Raw genomic sequence first — 18209 nt, 5'->3', positions numbered from 1 at the left:
ATGCTATTATTATGTTTGTACAACAAATTACATTGATTATAAACTTGAACATAACAGTGCAGGGGCGGATCTAGTGAAGAGCTATGAGTTCATCCGAACCCAGTAGCTTTAGTCTGGACAATTGAACGTAGTAAATTCTCTTTTCTTTAAAGGCGTAACGAGATGTTGATGGAGAGTTGGACAAAGTTGACTTAGAATATATAAGAACAGAACATTCTGTTATATGCTCAAAATGTGGCCTCTCTTTTTCATTAATTCACATTTCTGTTGTGTATTTCTAAGTCTAAGTTTTTCTTCATCCTTCAATCGTGGTGAGACGGGTCCTGCTCTGATATGATGTTGAAATTAGGTCTTAGGCCTAACTCACACCCCAAAAGCTAGCTCAAACCTTATAAGGAGTCCACTCATCTCATTAACCACTGATATGGGACTTTTGTCATTCTTTAACAGTGGCCATCCTAGAAGTGTTAGCTATTCTGCCTTCTTCTCTGTGCAAAATTCCCTATTTTGATCACAGAAATTAAGAGATATGCCTTATGCTGCTATTACTTGTCTTATGAGAACCCTACACCAATCAATGGAACTTACTGGATGTGATCAATTGCAACCGTTTTATGAAAAGATTGAATCTTTGAGAGCTATTATGGAGAAACCGTACAACATAACAGATGATCTTGAGGCATTAACAAGGTTGGAAGCTGAAATCACAGAGCTAGCATACACAACAGAAGATATGGTTGACTTAGCATCAAGAAACATTCTTTTAGCACAAAATATGGAGGAAAGAAGCAGATCTATGTGGGAGCTATTTTTCTGCTTCGAACAAGCACTAGAATGCATTGACTCTACTGTGAAACAGTGGACGGTAACACGGGACAGGTGCAACAACATGAAAGGTCTAATAGCACAAACTTACTCTCCTGCCAGTTTACCTGAGCATGCTGAAGAGCAGCCTGAAAATATAATGGTTGGCCGTGAAACTGAATTCGAGCTGATTCTTGATCAACTTGCTAGCGGAGAAAAGGAACTAGAAGTTGTCTCAATCGTAGGGATGGGGGGAATCGGGAAGACAACTTTGGCTACAGTGATCCATGCATAACGTCTAGATTTGATATTCGTGCAAAAGTTACTGTTTCACAAGAATATTGCGCGAGAAATGTATTCCTAGGACTTCTTTCTTCTACAAGTTCCGAACCTAATGATCAACTAGCAGATCGATTGCAAAAGCAACTGAAAGGCAGAAGATACTTGGTAGTTATTGATGACATATGGACTAAAGAAGCTTGGGATGATATAAAACTATGTTTCCCAGACTGTAATAATGGAAGCCGAATACTCCTGACTACTCGGAATGTGGAAGTGGCTGAATACGCTAGCTCAGGTAAGTCTCCTTCTCGCATGCGCCTCATGAATTTTGACGAAGGTTGGAGTTTATTGTATGAAAAAGTCTTTGCGAAAGACTCTTTTCCCCCTGAATTTGAACATCTCGGGAAGCAAATTGTATTGAAATGCGGAGGATTGCCTCTAGCAATTGTTCTGATTGGGGGACTTCTCTCCAAAATAGGCAAAGCATTGAACAAGTGGCAAATTGTTGCCGAGAATGTAAGTTCAGTGGTAAGTGCAGATCTTGAAGCCCAATGCATGAGAGTGTTGGCTTTGAGTTACCATTACTTGCCTCATCACCTAAAATCATGCTTTCTATATTTTGCAATCTTCCTAGATGGAATTATTGGCAACGGAAGGATTTTTGAAGTTAGATGAAATGGAAAGTGTAGAAGAAGTGGCAGAAAAATGCTTGAAAGATCTTATAGATAGAAGTTTAATTTACATCAATCATTCGAGATTTGATGGAAAAATCAAGAGTTGTGGAATGCATGATGTGATCCGTGAACTCTGCTTGAGGGAAGCTCAAAACATGAATTTTGTGAATGTTATCAGAGGAAAGATTGATCAAATCCATGCAGTGTCCCTCTAAGAGTCGAGGTCAGATCAGTATCCATAATAAGGAAGAACTGACTAGGTGTCATAACCGTGAGGCTCATTCTATTATCACCATGTTTCTTAGATTCCAATACTTCATGCCGGAGTTGCCTTTCAAGCTAGTAAGAGTACTAGATCTTGCTTCAATTCTGTTGAGAGTTCCGCCAACGGGATATTCAAGACAACTATGGAGGTTCTGTTGAGATCCATATTTATGATCTTTTGTAAGACATCTTATTCCTACTTCTTATAATTGTGCTTCCAACTTACGTAAGGCTAAGGCTTGGTCATTTTACTTAGGGATTGGGCTGAAAATTTGCATAGGCAGCAAGATTTGGGATGGCAGGCCCAAGTCAATAGTTGAACCCTTACCCGACTCTGATTGTCCAAACACTTTTAAATTGGTTTTCTTTGTTTTCCGGAATGGAAGTTAGTATCCTTACTATAAGATGGTGCCATTTTTTGTTATGTGTTACACATGGTTCTGTCTTTATATGTGGATAGGAAAATTTGGCCTTCTTTGTATGTGGATAGGAAAAATTCATGTAGGAGATATTTGTCTCAAGTTCACATTTCTACTTTATTGAATGATCAGTGTTTGGATTGGAATCTTCTTCTTTATCATTTGAGAAGTTTCATGGAGAACAAGATGGAAAACGGCACAAGATACCCAGAAAAATTTCTTTTTAGTGTGTTACACATGGTGCAATCTTCAACATTAATATTGATGGAACTAACTAACTAATATATAAATGTGGATGGATTATGATGATTGATTTTGTAACAACATTCTGTTAATTGCTTGATAATACATAAAAGAAATTAAGATGGAGGGTCTCTTTTTCTTTTATTCACTTGTCTGTTTAGTCTTTCTAGGTCGAAGCTTTTCTTCATCCTCTGTTCATCATCTTTGCTCTCCCACAGAAGCTTATGCATTGTTTCAGTTCAAACAATCCTTTCAAATTTCTGACTACTTTAGTTGTTGGGATGATGAATCCCGGCATTATGATTACCCAAAAACAAAGTCTTGGAATGAAAGTAGGGATTGCTGCAGTTGGGATGGAGTCACTTGTGACTTATTAAACGGTCATGTTATCGGGTTAGACCTTAGTTGTAGTCTGCTTCCTGGAAGTATTCATCCCAATAGCAGCCTCTTCCAACTTCATCATCTCCACACACTGAACCTTTCTTACAATTACATAAGCTAGTTTCCTTGGATCTTTCTAATAACAACTTCACCGTCCATTTCCCTCTTCAGTTTTAAACTTGACAAGTCTTCGATACTTAGATTTGTCTCACAACTCACTGAATGGCACAATACACTCTTGGGTGTTTAGCCTCCCTTCCTTACATGATTTGAAGCTCCATCATAATCAATTCAATAGAGTGGAAGGTGAGATCAAAACAAACCCAACATTAGAGACTATATATTTTAATCATAATCAACTCAATGGTCCTTTTCCTCGATCACTTGTGAATCTCACTAGCCTAGCCTTCCTTGACTTCTCATCAAATATGATCACCGACGATGTGAGAACAAATATCACCTTTCCTAGACTATCAGCTTTGTTCTTATCATCTTGTGAACTGAAGGATTTTCCACATTTCTTGAGAAATGTAAAGAATCTTTCACGTTTAGATCTTTGATTCGTGGTCAAATCCCTAACTGGTTTACAGGCATGAGGTGGACCTCTTTGGAACAACTAAACCTTTCACGTAATCTTTTGACAGGCCATCTAGAACAATTTCATTATGATAGTCTGGAGTCTCTTGATCTTAAATTTAACTTCCTTCAGGGTCCACTACCTTCATCCATATGTAACCGAAGGAGCCTCAGAATACTGAATTTATCACGCAACAACTTCAGTAACTCGATTCCAAATTGCTTGGGAAGCATGGCTAAGCTAACGGTGTTGGATTTGAGAAGTAACAATTTCAGTGGGAGTCTTCCACTGTTATGTACTCAAAGCACTTCATTGACGACCATTGTCTTGAATGGTAATCAATTTGAAGGATCTGTGCCTGCGTCATTACACAACTGTGCTGGTTTAAAAGTTCTTGATTTGGGGAAAACTCTATAAATGACACATTTCCAGCTTGGCTTGGAACTCTTGAAGAGCTACAAGTCCTTATATTAAAGTCGAACAAGTTCCATGGACCTATAAGTGCTAGAGAGAAGTTTGGATTTCCCCAGTTGCGAATTTTTGATCTCTCTCATAATGCATTCAATGGCTCACTGCCTGCAGATTTTTTTAGAAACTTCAAGGCAATGATGAAAAATGGCACAGACAAAAGTGACAGTAGATATATGGAATTTTCATTAGACATAAGATAGTCCTACCACCTGAGTTCGAGCTAATCAGCAATAATGAAGTGGACGAGGATTCAGTGAGGTTGGTGATCAAAGGAAACGATATGGATCTAGAAAGAATCAGCACAATTGATACAGCCATAGATCTCTCATGCAACCATTTTGAAGGTGAAATTCCAAAATCACTAAAGGATCTCAGCTCACTTAGGCTACTCAATTTATCCCATAACAGTCTCAAAGGTTCTCTTCCAATGGAATTGGGGAAATTGAATACACTTGAAGCGTTAGATCTCTCTTGGAATCGGCTCACTGGAAAGATTCCACAGGAATTGACAGCAATGAACTTTCTGGAGTTCTTAAACCTCTCTCAAAATCATTTCGTTGGACGCATTCCTCAAGGTTCACAATTCAGCACATTTGAAAATGACTCATATGGTGGCAACCTTGATTTATGTGGTCCTCCTTTATCAAAGCAATGTGGAACAAGTGATTCATCGCATGTTCCTCAACCACTGGAGAAAGAAGAAGAAGAAGAAAATGAGTCGTATTTTTTTAGTGGATTTACGAGGGAATCAGTAGTCATAGGCTACAATTTTGGACTCGTTGTTGGAACTATCATGTGGAGTCTCATGTTTAAATATCGTAAGCCAAAATGGTTTGTGGAATTTTTTGATGCACTCATGCCTCCCAAAAGAAGAAGGTCAAAGAAGAGAGCTCAGAGACGACGAACTTAATGGAAGATTGAAAGCATTTCCTTTTATTTGTTTGTATATGCTTGATATATAGCAATATAATTGTATGTAGCATTAATGTTTTTTATCTCTGTTTCATTTTATTTCCAACTGTACTGAGTAATTAGAAGATTGCAAGAGTGAAGTTTTCTGTTTTTAATTTTCTTTTTTGTTGTTTTCATATGCTTGATAGCAATATAATTGTATGTGTTATTAAATGATTTTGTGAACTTCTGCTGGATTTCTCAACAGTTTTTGCTTCTGCATTTATTTCTGTTATTAAAGATCATTGCTTTGATCTTATAATTTGCTTTCAACTAATTAAGTTTTCTTCACTCTTTTAACAAACATTCAGTATATTTTCTCAGATGCTATTATTATGTTTGTACAACAAATTACATTGATTATAAACTTGAACATAACAGTGCAGGGGCGGATCTAGTGAAGAGCTATGAGTTCATCCGAACCCAGTAGCTTTAGTCTGGACAATTGAACGTAGTAAATTCTCTTTTCTTTAAAGGCGTAACGAGATGTTGATGGAGAGTTGGACAAAGTTGACTTAGAATATATAAGAACAGAACATTCTGTTATATGCTCAAAATGTGGCCTCTCTTTTTCATTAATTCACATTTCTGTTGTGTATTTCTAAGTCTAAGTTTTTCTTCATCCTTCAATCGTGGTGAGACGGGTCCTGCTCTGATATGATGTTGAAATTAGGTCTTAGGCCTAACTCACACCCCAAAAGCTAGCTCAAACCTTATAAGGAGTCCACTCATCTCATTAACCACTGATATGGGACTTTTGTCATTCTTTAACAGTGGCCATCCTAGAAGTGTTAGCTATTCTGCCTTCTTCTCTGTGCAAAATTCCCTATTTTGATCACAGAAATTAAGAGATATGCCTTATGCTGCTATTACTTGTCTTATGAGAACCCTACACCAATCAATGGAACTTACTGGATGTGATCAATTGCAACCGTTTTATGAAAAGATTGAATCTTTGAGAGCTATTATGGAGAAACCGTACAACATAACAGATGATCTTGAGGCATTAACAAGGTTGGAAGCTGAAATCACAGAGCTAGCATACACAACAGAAGATATGGTTGACTTAGCATCAAGAAACATTCTTTTAGCACAAAATATGGAGGAAAGAAGCAGATCTATGTGGGAGCTATTTTTCTGCTTCGAACAAGCACTAGAATGCATTGACTCTACTGTGAAACAGTGGACGGTAACACGGGACAGGTGCAACAACATGAAAGGTCTAATAGCACAAACTTACTCTCCTGCCAGTTTACCTGAGCATGCTGAAGAGCAGCCTGAAAATATAATGGTTGGCCGTGAAACTGAATTCGAGCTGATTCTTGATCAACTTGCTAGCGGAGAAAAGGAACTAGAAGTTGTCTCAATCGTAGGGATGGGGGGAATCGGGAAGACAACTTTGGCTACAGTGATCCATGCATAACGTCTAGATTTGATATTCGTGCAAAAGTTACTGTTTCACAAGAATATTGCGCGAGAAATGTATTCCTAGGACTTCTTTCTTCTACAAGTTCCGAACCTAATGATCAACTAGCAGATCGATTGCAAAAGCAACTGAAAGGCAGAAGATACTTGGTAGTTATTGATGACATATGGACTAAAGAAGCTTGGGATGATATAAAACTATGTTTCCCAGACTGTAATAATGGAAGCCGAATACTCCTGACTACTCGGAATGTGGAAGTGGCTGAATACGCTAGCTCAGGTAAGTCTCCTTCTCGCATGCGCCTCATGAATTTTGACGAAGGTTGGAGTTTATTGTATGAAAAAGTCTTTGCGAAAGACTCTTTTCCCCCTGAATTTGAACATCTCGGGAAGCAAATTGTATTGAAATGCGGAGGATTGCCTCTAGCAATTGTTCTGATTGGGGGACTTCTCTCCAAAATAGGCAAAGCATTGAACAAGTGGCAAATTGTTGCCGAGAATGTAAGTTCAGTGGTAAGTGCAGATCTTGAAGCCCAATGCATGAGAGTGTTGGCTTTGAGTTACCATTACTTGCCTCATCACCTAAAATCATGCTTTCTATATTTTGCAATCTTCCTAGATGGAATTATTGGCAACGGAAGGATTTTTGAAGTTAGATGAAATGGAAAGTGTAGAAGAAGTGGCAGAAAAATGCTTGAAAGATCTTATAGATAGAAGTTTAATTTACATCAATCATTCGAGATTTGATGGAAAAATCAAGAGTTGTGGAATGCATGATGTGATCCGTGAACTCTGCTTGAGGGAAGCTCAAAACATGAATTTTGTGAATGTTATCAGAGGAAAGATTGATCAAATCCATGCAGTGTCCCTCTAAGAGTCGAGGTCAGATCAGTATCCATAATAAGGAAGAACTGACTAGGTGTCATAACCGTGAGGCTCATTCTATTATCACCATGTTTCTTAGATTCCAATACTTCATGCCGGAGTTGCCTTTCAAGCTAGTAAGAGTACTAGATCTTGCTTCAATTCTGTTGAGAGTTCCGCCAACGGGATATTCAAGACAACTATGGAGGTTCTGTTGAGATCCATATTTATGATCTTTTGTAAGACATCTTATTCCTACTTCTTATAATTGTGCTTCCAACTTACGTAAGGCTAAGGCTTGGTCATTTTACTTAGGGATTGGGCTGAAAATTTGCATAGGCAGCAAGATTTGGGATGGCAGGCCCAAGTCAATAGTTGAACCCTTACCCGACTCTGATTGTCCAAACACTTTTAAATTGGTTTTCTTTGTTTTCCGGAATGGAAGTTAGTATCCTTACTATAAGATGGTGCCATTTTTTGTTATGTGTTACACATGGTTCTGTCTTTATATGTGGATAGGAAAATTTGGCCTTCTTTGTATGTGGATAGGAAAAATTCATGTAGGAGATATTTGTCTCAAGTTCACATTTCTACTTTATTGAATGATCAGTGTTTGGATTGGAATCTTCTTCTTTATCATTTGAGAAGTTTCATGGAGAACAAGATGGAAAACGGCACAAGATACCCAGAAAAATTTCTTTTTAGTGTGTTACACATGGTGCAATCTTCAACATTAATATTGATGGAACTAACTAACTAATATATAAATGTGGATGGATTATGATGATTGATTTTGTAACAACATTCTGTTAATTGCTTGATAATACATAAAAGAAATTAAGATGGAGGGTCTCTTTTTCTTTTATTCACTTGTCTGTTTAGTCTTTCTAGGTCGAAGCTTTTCTTCATCCTCTGTTCATCATCTTTGCTCTCCCACAGAAGCTTATGCATTGTTTCAGTTCAAACAATCCTTTCAAATTTCTGACTACTTTAGTTGTTGGGATGATGAATCCCGGCATTATGATTACCCAAAAACAAAGTCTTGGAATGAAAGTAGGGATTGCTGCAGTTGGGATGGAGTCACTTGTGACTTATTAAACGGTCATGTTATCGGGTTAGACCTTAGTTGTAGTCTGCTTCCTGGAAGTATTCATCCCAATAGCAGCCTCTTCCAACTTCATCATCTCCACACACTGAACCTTTCTTACAATTACATAAGCTAGTTTCCTTGGATCTTTCTAATAACAACTTCACCGTCCATTTCCCTCTTCAGTTTTAAACTTGACAAGTCTTCGATACTTAGATTTGTCTCACAACTCACTGAATGGCACAATACACTCTTGGGTGTTTAGCCTCCCTTCCTTACATGATTTGAAGCTCCATCATAATCAATTCAATAGAGTGGAAGGTGAGATCAAAACAAACCCAACATTAGAGACTATATATTTTAATCATAATCAACTCAATGGTCCTTTTCCTCGATCACTTGTGAATCTCACTAGCCTAGCCTTCCTTGACTTCTCATCAAATATGATCACCGACGATGTGAGAACAAATATCACCTTTCCTAGACTATCAGCTTTGTTCTTATCATCTTGTGAACTGAAGGATTTTCCACATTTCTTGAGAAATGTAAAGAATCTTTCACGTTTAGATCTTTGATTCGTGGTCAAATCCCTAACTGGTTTACAGGCATGAGGTGGACCTCTTTGGAACAACTAAACCTTTCACGTAATCTTTTGACAGGCCATCTAGAACAATTTCATTATGATAGTCTGGAGTCTCTTGATCTTAAATTTAACTTCCTTCAGGGTCCACTACCTTCATCCATATGTAACCGAAGGAGCCTCAGAATACTGAATTTATCACGCAACAACTTCAGTAACTCGATTCCAAATTGCTTGGGAAGCATGGCTAAGCTAACGGTGTTGGATTTGAGAAGTAACAATTTCAGTGGGAGTCTTCCACTGTTATGTACTCAAAGCACTTCATTGACGACCATTGTCTTGAATGGTAATCAATTTGAAGGATCTGTGCCTGCGTCATTACACAACTGTGCTGGTTTAAAAGTTCTTGATTTGGGGAAAACTCTATAAATGACACATTTCCAGCTTGGCTTGGAACTCTTGAAGAGCTACAAGTCCTTATATTAAAGTCGAACAAGTTCCATGGACCTATAAGTGCTAGAGAGAAGTTTGGATTTCCCCAGTTGCGAATTTTTGATCTCTCTCATAATGCATTCAATGGCTCACTGCCTGCAGATTTTTTTAGAAACTTCAAGGCAATGATGAAAAATGGCACAGACAAAAGTGACAGTAGATATATGGAATTTTCATTAGACATAAGATAGTCCTACCACCTGAGTTCGAGCTAATCAGCAATAATGAAGTGGACGAGGATTCAGTGAGGTTGGTGATCAAAGGAAACGATATGGATCTAGAAAGAATCAGCACAATTGATACAGCCATAGATCTCTCATGCAACCATTTTGAAGGTGAAATTCCAAAATCACTAAAGGATCTCAGCTCACTTAGGCTACTCAATTTATCCCATAACAGTCTCAAAGGTTCTCTTCCAATGGAATTGGGGAAATTGAATACACTTGAAGCGTTAGATCTCTCTTGGAATCGGCTCACTGGAAAGATTCCACAGGAATTGACAGCAATGAACTTTCTGGAGTTCTTAAACCTCTCTCAAAATCATTTCGTTGGACGCATTCCTCAAGGTTCACAATTCAGCACATTTGAAAATGACTCATATGGTGGCAACCTTGATTTATGTGGTCCTCCTTTATCAAAGCAATGTGGAACAAGTGATTCATCGCATGTTCCTCAACCATTGGAGGAAGAAGAAGAAGAGTCCTATTTTTTTAGTGGATTTACGTGGGAATCTGTAGTCATAGGCTACAATTTTGGACTCGTTGTTGGAACTATCATGTGGAGTCTCATGTTTAAATATCGTAAGCCAAAATGGTTTGTGGAATTTTTTGATGCACTCATGCCTCCCAAAAGGAGGAGGTCAAAGAAGAGAGCTCAGAGACGACGAACTTAATGGAAGATTGAAAGCATTTCCTTTTATTTGTTTGTATATGCTTGCTTGATATATAGCCATATAATTGTATGTAGCATTAATGTTTTTATCTCTGTTTCATTTTATTTTCCAACTGTACTGAGTAATTAGAAGATTGCAAGAGTGAAGTTTTCTGTTTTTAATTTTCTTTTTGTTGTTTTCATATGCTTGATAGCAATATAACTGTGTGTGTTATTAAATGATTTTGTGAACTTCTGCTGGATTTCTCAACAGTTTTTGCTTCTGCATTTATTTCTGTTAAAGATCATTCCTCCTCAATTTATCTCAATTTATCTCGTCTTTGCTTCAGTTCAAGCAACACTTTGAAATATCCGAAGAGTACTCTAGACATTATAGCACTTCTCTACCAAAAACATCGTCTTGGAGTGAGAGTACAGATTGCTGCAGTTGGGACTGGATCACTTGTGACATGTTAACTGGTTATGTTATTGGCCTAGACCTTAGTAATGCAAATCTTAGCGGAACTATTCATCCCAACAGCAGCCTCTTCCATCTTCATCGTCTTCAGACGCTAAACCTTGCTTACAATAACTTATCTGGTCTCATTCCTGATTACATTGGCAATATCACACAAATTAGAGAGTTGGATTTTGGTTCCAATCATTTCACTGGCCATATTCCTTCAACAATCCCAAAATTGAAACATCTCACACGTCTAGATCTTTCGTTTAACTCACTTGGAGGTAAAATTCCCAATGTTTTCTCTAACCTCCAAGAGCTAGTTTCATTGTATCTTTCTTACAACAGCTTCATCGGTCCATTTCCCTCTTCGATTTTAACATTGACACGTCTTGAAAACTTAGACTTGTCGAGTAATTCCCTATCCGGTCCGTTACCAAACAATGTCAGCATGCTTCTAAAGCTAGTTGACCTGGATTTTTCTCACAACTCACTAAATGGAACAATACCATCTTGGGTGTTTAGCCTCCCTTCTTTATATATGTTGGAGCTCCATCATAATCTATTCAATGGACTATCCGATGAGATCAAAGTGAATCGAGCAGTAGGGCGTTTAGATTTGAGTTATAATCAACTCAGTAGTCCTGTTCTTCGATCACTTCAGAATCTCACAAACCTTGTAAACCTTGACCTTTCATCAAACAACATCACCGTTGATGGGGGAACAGAAATCTCTTTTCCTAGACTAGAAATTTTGCGGTTTTCATCTTGTGAACTGAAGGATTTTCCACAGTTTCTAAGAAATCTAAAGACACTTCGGGTCATAAATCTTTCTAACAATAAGATTCGTGGTCAAATCCCTAACTGGTTTAGCGGAATGAGGTGGGACTCTTTGTTTCACCTAAACCTTTCATATAATTCACTCAACGGTCACATAGATCTATCTCATTTCTATGGTCTAGTGTCTCTTGATCTTAAATCTAACTTCCTTGAGGGTGCACTACCTTCATCTATTTGTAACATGAGTATCATTAGCCTTTTGGATTTATCACACAACTACTTCAGTAACTCGATTCCAAGTTGCTTGGGTAACATGACTCAGCTAACGGTGTTGGACTTAAGAAGGAACAATTTCAGTGGGAGTCTTCCACCGTTATGTAGTCAACACACTTCATCGACTAACACTATACTGAACGGTGATGGTAATCAATTGACAACCATTATCTTGAATGGTAATCATTTCGAAGGACATGTCCCTGTGTCGTTACTCAACTGTGTTGGTTTAGAAGTTCTTGATATTGGGAATAACGCTATAAATGATACATTTCCAGCTTGGCTAGGAACTCTTCAAGAGCTGCAAGTCCTTATATTAAAGTCGAACAAGTTCCATGGACCTATAAGTACTAGGCTGAGGTTTGAGTTTCCCAGGTTGCGGATTTTAGATCTCTCTCATAACGAGTTCAGTGGCTCACTGCCTGCAGAAGTTTTTCAAAACTTCAAAGGAATGATCAAAACAGATGACAGTGACAAAGGTAAGATTGAATATATGAAAACACCAGACTCATTTTTTGTTATGTACGATGATTCAGTGAGGTTGGTGATCAAAGGAAACGATATAGAGCTAGAAAGAATCACTACAATTATGACAGCCATAGATCTCTCAAGCAACCATTTTGAAGGTGTGATTCCGAAAACACTAAAGGATCTCAGCTCACTTTGGCTACTCAATTTATCACATAACAATCTCAGAGGTGATATTCCAATGGAACTAGGAGGATTGAATATGCTTGAAGCGTTAGATCTCTCTTGGAATCAACTCACTGGAATGATTCCGCAACAATTGACAAGGCTAACCTTTCTGGCATTCTTAAACCTCTCTCAAAAATCACCTAGTTGGACGCATTCCTCAAGGTTCACAGTTCAACACATTTGAAAATCGCTCGTATGGTGGCAACATTGATTTATGTGGTCCTCCTTTATCAAAGAAATGTGGAACGGGTGATCCATCGCACATTCCTCAACCATTGGCGGGAGAAGAAGAGGACGAGACATATTTTTTTAGTGGATTTACGTGGGAATCAGTAGTCATAGGCTACAGTTTTGGACTTGTTGGAACTGTTGTGTGGAACCTCATGTTGCCAAAACGGTTTGTAGAATTTTTCGAAGGCATTACTCCCCACCAAAAAAGAAGGCCAAAGAAGAGAGCTCAAAGAAGACGGACTTGATTTTTTGTTTGGTGTGTGTATATGTTTGACAGCAACTGAAATTGTATGTGTTCCTTTCCTACTAATCTAGAGTAAAGAGCAGTTGATAAAGAGTTGTTATCTAGTTGTTGGAAAAAGAGAACTAACAGATAGTTGGAGTGTGAAACTCGAAAAAAAAACGAAAGTTCAATAATTAGTGGTTTCTTGCATAATCCAAAACACAATAAAAATATTAACCACTCGGGGCTACATCACTGTAGGCTGTCATGCTATAATCAAATCAATGTAAATCCAGTGTATTGTTTGACCTTCGAAAAAAATTGAAAGTCGCGTTGATTGTACACCACGATAAGATGCACTTCATAGTATGTAAAAAACAGCTCAAGTATGAAAAGAGGCATTCCAAGGTAACAGAAAGCAACTGGATTTCCATAACAATAAAACTCGGAGAAATTCTGTCGACTACAACATACAAGAGCCAACAAGGGCAAAACTGAAGGTAAAATTCGGTTTGTATGCCTTTCAAGTAAAGATTACCATGTCAGGAGGCCAGAGATCAAAGATGAATATCGTTTGCTCCTCACTCTTTGTTATCTTTGTTTGGGCGTCAATCACAGCACCCTTTGGTCTATAATATGCTGGCCGATGTTCAAATTCAATGAACAGGGAATCTATTCACGTCTGAGTCCCTGGATAGAAATAGTCTACGATGTTTTCCTTGACTCTAAAGTGAAAATTGCGAACCTTAGAACTTGAGCCTCCCAAGTCACAGACACTTCCTTTATTTAAAACAGTCAACTGCAGGGAAAAAAGAGAAACGAATTAACAAGATGAACTAAAAAATCAAGTGCATGTTATCCCAACGAGTCATTTGATTGCAAGTAATCACAAGAAAACTGTTTTCAGCTAAAAGCCGACGCAGATACTGCACTAATTCTAGTTAAAAGAGAGAAGGTTATTACACATTCCCGACTTTCTTTTAGCTCTTCAACAATTGAAGTTCATAACCAGACCATCAGGGTCACACAAATGACCAATCAGGTTATTCGGAAAGGACGATCAGTTTACAGAACACAAGCAAATCCCATCTCATCTTCGCTAAGAGTGTGATCACTGGATTTTTTAAAAAAAGTTTCTTTTTGGGTAAATGAGGTTTGTGGATTATAAAAGGGAAAAAGAGAGACCGAACAAAAGTTAGAAAAAAGATGAATAAAGGTTTGAGGCTGAAAGACAAAGGAGATAGCCTTCTCGATTTTTCCTTCCTTTTGTCGAGGAGAGAAGGTAACACAGTATCAGTACGACTAACGCATATAGGGGAAAGGATAAAAGGTAGTATTAAAATATACCTGTCCATGCACGTCACTTGCTAAACCAGTTGCCAAAGGTTCTGCCTTAATTATAACATCAGCGAAGTACTCCGGTTGCAAGATTAACGGCAACATATTTGCACTGGAATAGATATCCTCGTGATTAAGAGTAACAAAGGAACAGCCCTGGATACAGAGAATATTAAGATTGTAGTCCATGCTATTGACCTTTTTCTACTTACAAAAAGAAACAATTGATCGTAGCTGAAACTATTGTTTGAATTAGATGCAGAGTAATAGTGGATAAAATTGCTCACATATTTTGCTTTCAGAGTGTAGCAGTAGTGTAGAAAATCTAACACGTGATTTGATGAACCATTAGCCGCCACTTCAATAAGGGAGATGTCATCAATCATAATAGTAATGGTTCTACTACCTTCAAGTGAAGAATATATCTCTACTGCTTTCTCAATTTCCCCATACAATGCAAGCAATCCATCTTGTCTTGTTTCCTTTCCATTTCTGTCTAATTATGAATTGAGCGAAAACAACTAAGAAGGTCAAGTAATGCTAAGACAGATCGGTAGAATTAAAAATCACTCACATAAAAAAGTACTCCCTTTGTCCCAATTTAAGTGTCTTATACTATATTTAATAACTTTTCCAATTATTACATGGCAAGTTTAAGAGCACAACATTTAAATGACTACATACATCTTTAATTTAAGGACCACAAGATTCAAAAGTCTTCCTTTATTTCATAAATTTTGTGCTCAGTCAAACTATGACACTTAAATTGGACGGAGGGATTGTTTAAAAATAAAAAGGCAGTGCAGTATGCATGTAAAATTTCCATTCTATAGTGGAACTCTTCTGGATAAATTTTAGAACAGATTTTTGACTCTTCATTCGATAGAGATGCATGGGTTCCCAAAAGTTCCTAAATCTCAGGTAAATCAACATTATAAGAAAATAGCTAACAAAACTTTATGCTTGATATCTTAACCTGGGCACTCCAATGTAAGCATGTCAAGAAATACAAATCTGTGATTCTTCCTATGCACGGTTAAGTTGCAACCCTGTTTAGGAAATAACAGAAAAGGGATTGTGAGGCTTTAAAAGTATGAAGGACTAAATATTCCATTAAAAATGACTGGCACAAAGAAGAAAATTGGAACTTCTGAAAACTCGGGAACATTTATCTTATTGAGTAAAGGATGATGCTAGATGTCAAAAAAATTTGAACTCAGTCCTAGTCAATTAGAAGTTCAAACTTTGCTTACTTTTTCACTTAAGTAACAGAGACAACTGTTGCTGAAAATGAAACATGGAAGTAAAATAAATATAAACAACCAGGCCATGAAGAGAGGGAGAGCTGACCATCTTTCGGAGAATCCGTTCGTAGTGAGAGAAAGGGTGGGAAAAGGCAATGAAAATGACAACATCAGAAGAGTCGGGGTGGAGAGAGCGCTTAAGGAAATGATAGAGCACGAAGGTACCACTCGTCTCAACACAATCCTCCACCACCACAACTCGCCCACCTTTGCTAATGCCAACCGCTTCCTCCAGCAGGTTTGCACGCGAATTATCCATGCCTAAAGAACTCTCCAAGGAGTTTTAGTAAAATATTTCCCTGCCAATATCAAAAAAAACAACTACATTTATTCAAGCGAACTTCATAACACTAGCAAAAGAACCATCAAACCGAAACACAGATTACAAGACTAAAGTCCTTAACAGAGAATCCAAACAGGCAGCCGCAGCATGCTTAATAATTACATTTACTGAATGTTAATATGCATTAGATCATAAACAAACAACTAGTTTATACAGTAACGGAAGCTAATCTCAAAACCTAACAGCCTCTTTGCCAATTTTCGAGTAAGAAACGTAGATAGAGAAGAGCAAATGATGCAGTTAACTCAAACTCGGAAACATAACAAAAAAATAAATTCAGTGCTCCTGCAAAGCCATAGCTAAATAAATATACAGTTAAACTGCTGCAAAACTAAGAACAAAAACATGACTATAAGCAACGAGATAATCAATTTCGGCGAGCAGGAAAAAAAATCAAACTATGCTAACATATTACTCTAAAAATGAAGAAACATTACCTCTTCTCCTTCGAACGCGTTGAGAAGACGACTTCACCTCTTCTCCTTTGAACGCGTCTGGTTCGCGGCGTTGGAGTTCTCTGTTGATCGGAAAAGGAAGAGAAGAGCATTTGGGTTTTTTGGGCAATGGGCCGGGTATGAGGTAGTTGGGCCATGAAAATGGTCCCGAAAGATTCGTAAATAATTATTTCAAATTGTTTAAAATCAAAGAAGTTTTAAAAGTTAATTAAATTGTGAAGAGTCAAAATTAGAGATGGTGATATTTGCCCGACCCATCTCTATCCACATGGGCCTTTAGAGTTTAACAAGTTGGGGTAGGCCGGTCCACTAATTTAATGGGCCTTAAAATGATCGGTCCAATCTAATCCTAAGAAGGTCGTAGGATGGGTCAGCCCTTCATTATTCTTTGTAATTTAAGGAGGTGCGCGAGGCTGAATATAGCGGCACGAGGTCGAACGCAACTCTAGATTATCGAGGACATGACATTAGATAGGAGGTTGTGAAAATGATGTATTAGGGTTAAAGTTAGTATGTATGGAGTGTTGTCTTGATTTTCGAGGGATTTATGCGTTGTTTTGCTTTTTGATTCTACCATAATTGTTGTTGATTGTATTTAGGTTATCGCACTATTTTGTAGTTGTTACTTGCTCCCTTATTAGTTCCTTTGTTTTTTTCCACTACCGTTCTCATTTTTTCATTATTTTGATTTGTTATACTCAAGCTAAGTCGTGTGTCTTCCGAAAACAATCTCCTTACCAACCCCACAAGGTTGAAATGTGATCTCTGTATATTTTAATTTCTTCAGACCCCGTTTGTAAATTTTCACAGAGTATCTTCAACTTCATCAACCACGTTTGATTGTGTGGTGATAAGCTTGTATTAAATCTTCACTTTTCATCGACATTTACAATTCATACGCAATGTCAATCGGTTAAAGTACTTAAGAATTTAATTATAATTAATAACTAATTAATAATTTTAATATTTGCCCGTTTGTATTTAAATTTTTAGATTTAGGACTTGTGTAATTTGACGGGATTCGTGATTAAACTTTGAGTTTGGGCTCTTATATTAAAGCACGCATTAATTATTGGGAAAATTATGCAACAAAGCAAACTTATACTTTTTAATTACTCGTCATAGTTATAGTTTACTACAATTATCACTCGCGGCTAACATTATACATTAATTATGTGGACTGACTTCGAATTTGTATAATTAGTCATGTTTGTATATGTATAATTCACCAGAATATACAAATACATATGTATAATATACAATTATTTAACCTATATACTTATACAATTCACCTCTCTCCCACTCTCTTCCCTCTCTTGCTCGCCTCTCTCCTCCCTCTCCAAACCTCACTCGCCCTATATACAAATATATATATATATATATATATATACATATACAATTCACCTCTCTCCCACTGTCTGCCCTTTCTCTCTCCCCTCTCTCCTCCCTCTCTCAATCTCGCTCGCCTCTCTCCTCCCTCTCCTAATCTCTCTTGACATATATACAAATACATATGTATAATATACAATTATCTAACCAATATACATATACAATTTACCTTTCTCCCACTCTTTTCCCCCTCTCTCTCGCCTCTTCGCTCTCTCTCCCAGTCTCGCTCGCCTCTCTCCTCCATATAACATGTAGCTACAAATTATAATTATCAAACTACAGTTATGGAGAGTATTAATTATTTTTAAGTGGCTATATGTGAAAAAAAATTTT

The 18209-nt window shown here is 37.5% G+C and overlaps 4 protein-coding genes and 2 pseudogenes across 4 annotated transcripts; 5 read left to right on the top strand and 1 right to left on the bottom strand.

Annotated features, from left to right (window-relative positions):
* The first annotated feature begins 69 nt into the window (after positions 1–69).
* On the top strand, positions 70–5182 carry LOC114075214 (annotated as a pseudogene).
* Positions 4396–5025, top strand: LOC107006715 (receptor-like protein 9DC3). The gene has a single exon (XM_027913549.1). It carries the CDS (start codon positions 4396–4398, stop codon positions 5023–5025), a length of 630 nt encoding a protein of 209 aa, XP_027769350.1.
* Positions 5183–5459: 277 nt separating the features above from the next.
* On the top strand, positions 5460–7592 carry LOC114073859 (annotated as a pseudogene).
* A 577-nt stretch (positions 7593–8169) lies between these two features.
* LOC107005926 (receptor-like protein 32) lies at positions 8170–13069 on the top strand. The gene is given in 6 exon segments (XM_027913548.1): positions 8170–8573; positions 9102–9368; positions 9467–9670; positions 9760–10372; positions 10689–12764; positions 12766–13069. Coding segments are annotated over 6 exon segments (3840 nt in total). The 5' UTR covers positions 8170–8197.
* Positions 8585–10545, top strand: LOC107006716 (receptor-like protein 9DC3). Its single transcript, XM_027913562.1, has one exon. The coding sequence runs from the start codon at positions 9786–9788 to the stop codon at positions 10404–10406; it is 621 nt and encodes a 206-aa protein (XP_027769363.1). The 5' UTR covers positions 8585–9785; the 3' UTR covers positions 10407–10545.
* A 347-nt stretch (positions 13070–13416) lies between the features above and the next one.
* Positions 13417–16623, bottom strand: LOC107005371 (elongator complex protein 6). The gene is made up of 6 exons (XM_015203951.2): positions 16470–16623; positions 15736–15988; positions 15362–15434; positions 14673–14881; positions 14395–14541; positions 13417–13846 (listed from the first exon to the last, which is right to left on the bottom strand). The coding sequence occupies exons 2-6, from the start codon at positions 15946–15948 to the stop codon at positions 13724–13726; spliced, it is 765 nt and encodes a 254-aa protein (XP_015059437.1). The 5' UTR covers positions 15949–15988; positions 16470–16623; the 3' UTR covers positions 13417–13723.
* Between the last annotated feature and the right edge of the window lie 1586 nt (positions 16624–18209).

Source organism: Solanum pennellii, chromosome 12, assembly GCF_001406875.1.
Source record: "Solanum pennellii chromosome 12, SPENNV200".
NCBI classification, from domain to species: Eukaryota; Viridiplantae; Streptophyta; class Magnoliopsida; order Solanales; family Solanaceae; genus Solanum; species Solanum pennellii.
Note: the sequence above shows the minus strand (reverse complement) of the source record. Positions and strands in the feature narration are given on the sequence as shown.

What these genes read in the sequence shown, in the direction of transcription:
- LOC107006715 (XM_027913549.1), top strand. Translation starts at nt 4,396, where the DNA reads ATGGATCTAGAAAGAATCAGCACAATTGATACAGCCATAGATCTCTCA.
- LOC107006716 (XM_027913562.1), top strand. Translation starts at nt 9,786, where the DNA reads ATGGATCTAGAAAGAATCAGCACAATTGATACAGCCATAGATCTCTCA.
- LOC107005371 (XM_015203951.2), bottom strand. Translation starts at nt 15,948, where the DNA reads ATGGATAATTCGCGTGCAAACCTGCTGGAGGAAGCGGTTGGCATTAGC. An exon ending in GCTTACATTGGAGTGCCCAG is followed by an intron (nt 14,882 to 15,361) that starts GTTAAGATATCA and finishes ATTCATAATTAG; the next exon opens with ACAGAAATGGAAAGGAAACA. An exon ending in CAAGTGACGTGCATGGACAG is followed by an intron (nt 13,847 to 14,394) that starts GTATATTTTAAT and finishes TTTTCCCTGCAG; the next exon opens with TTGACTGTTTTAAATAAAGG.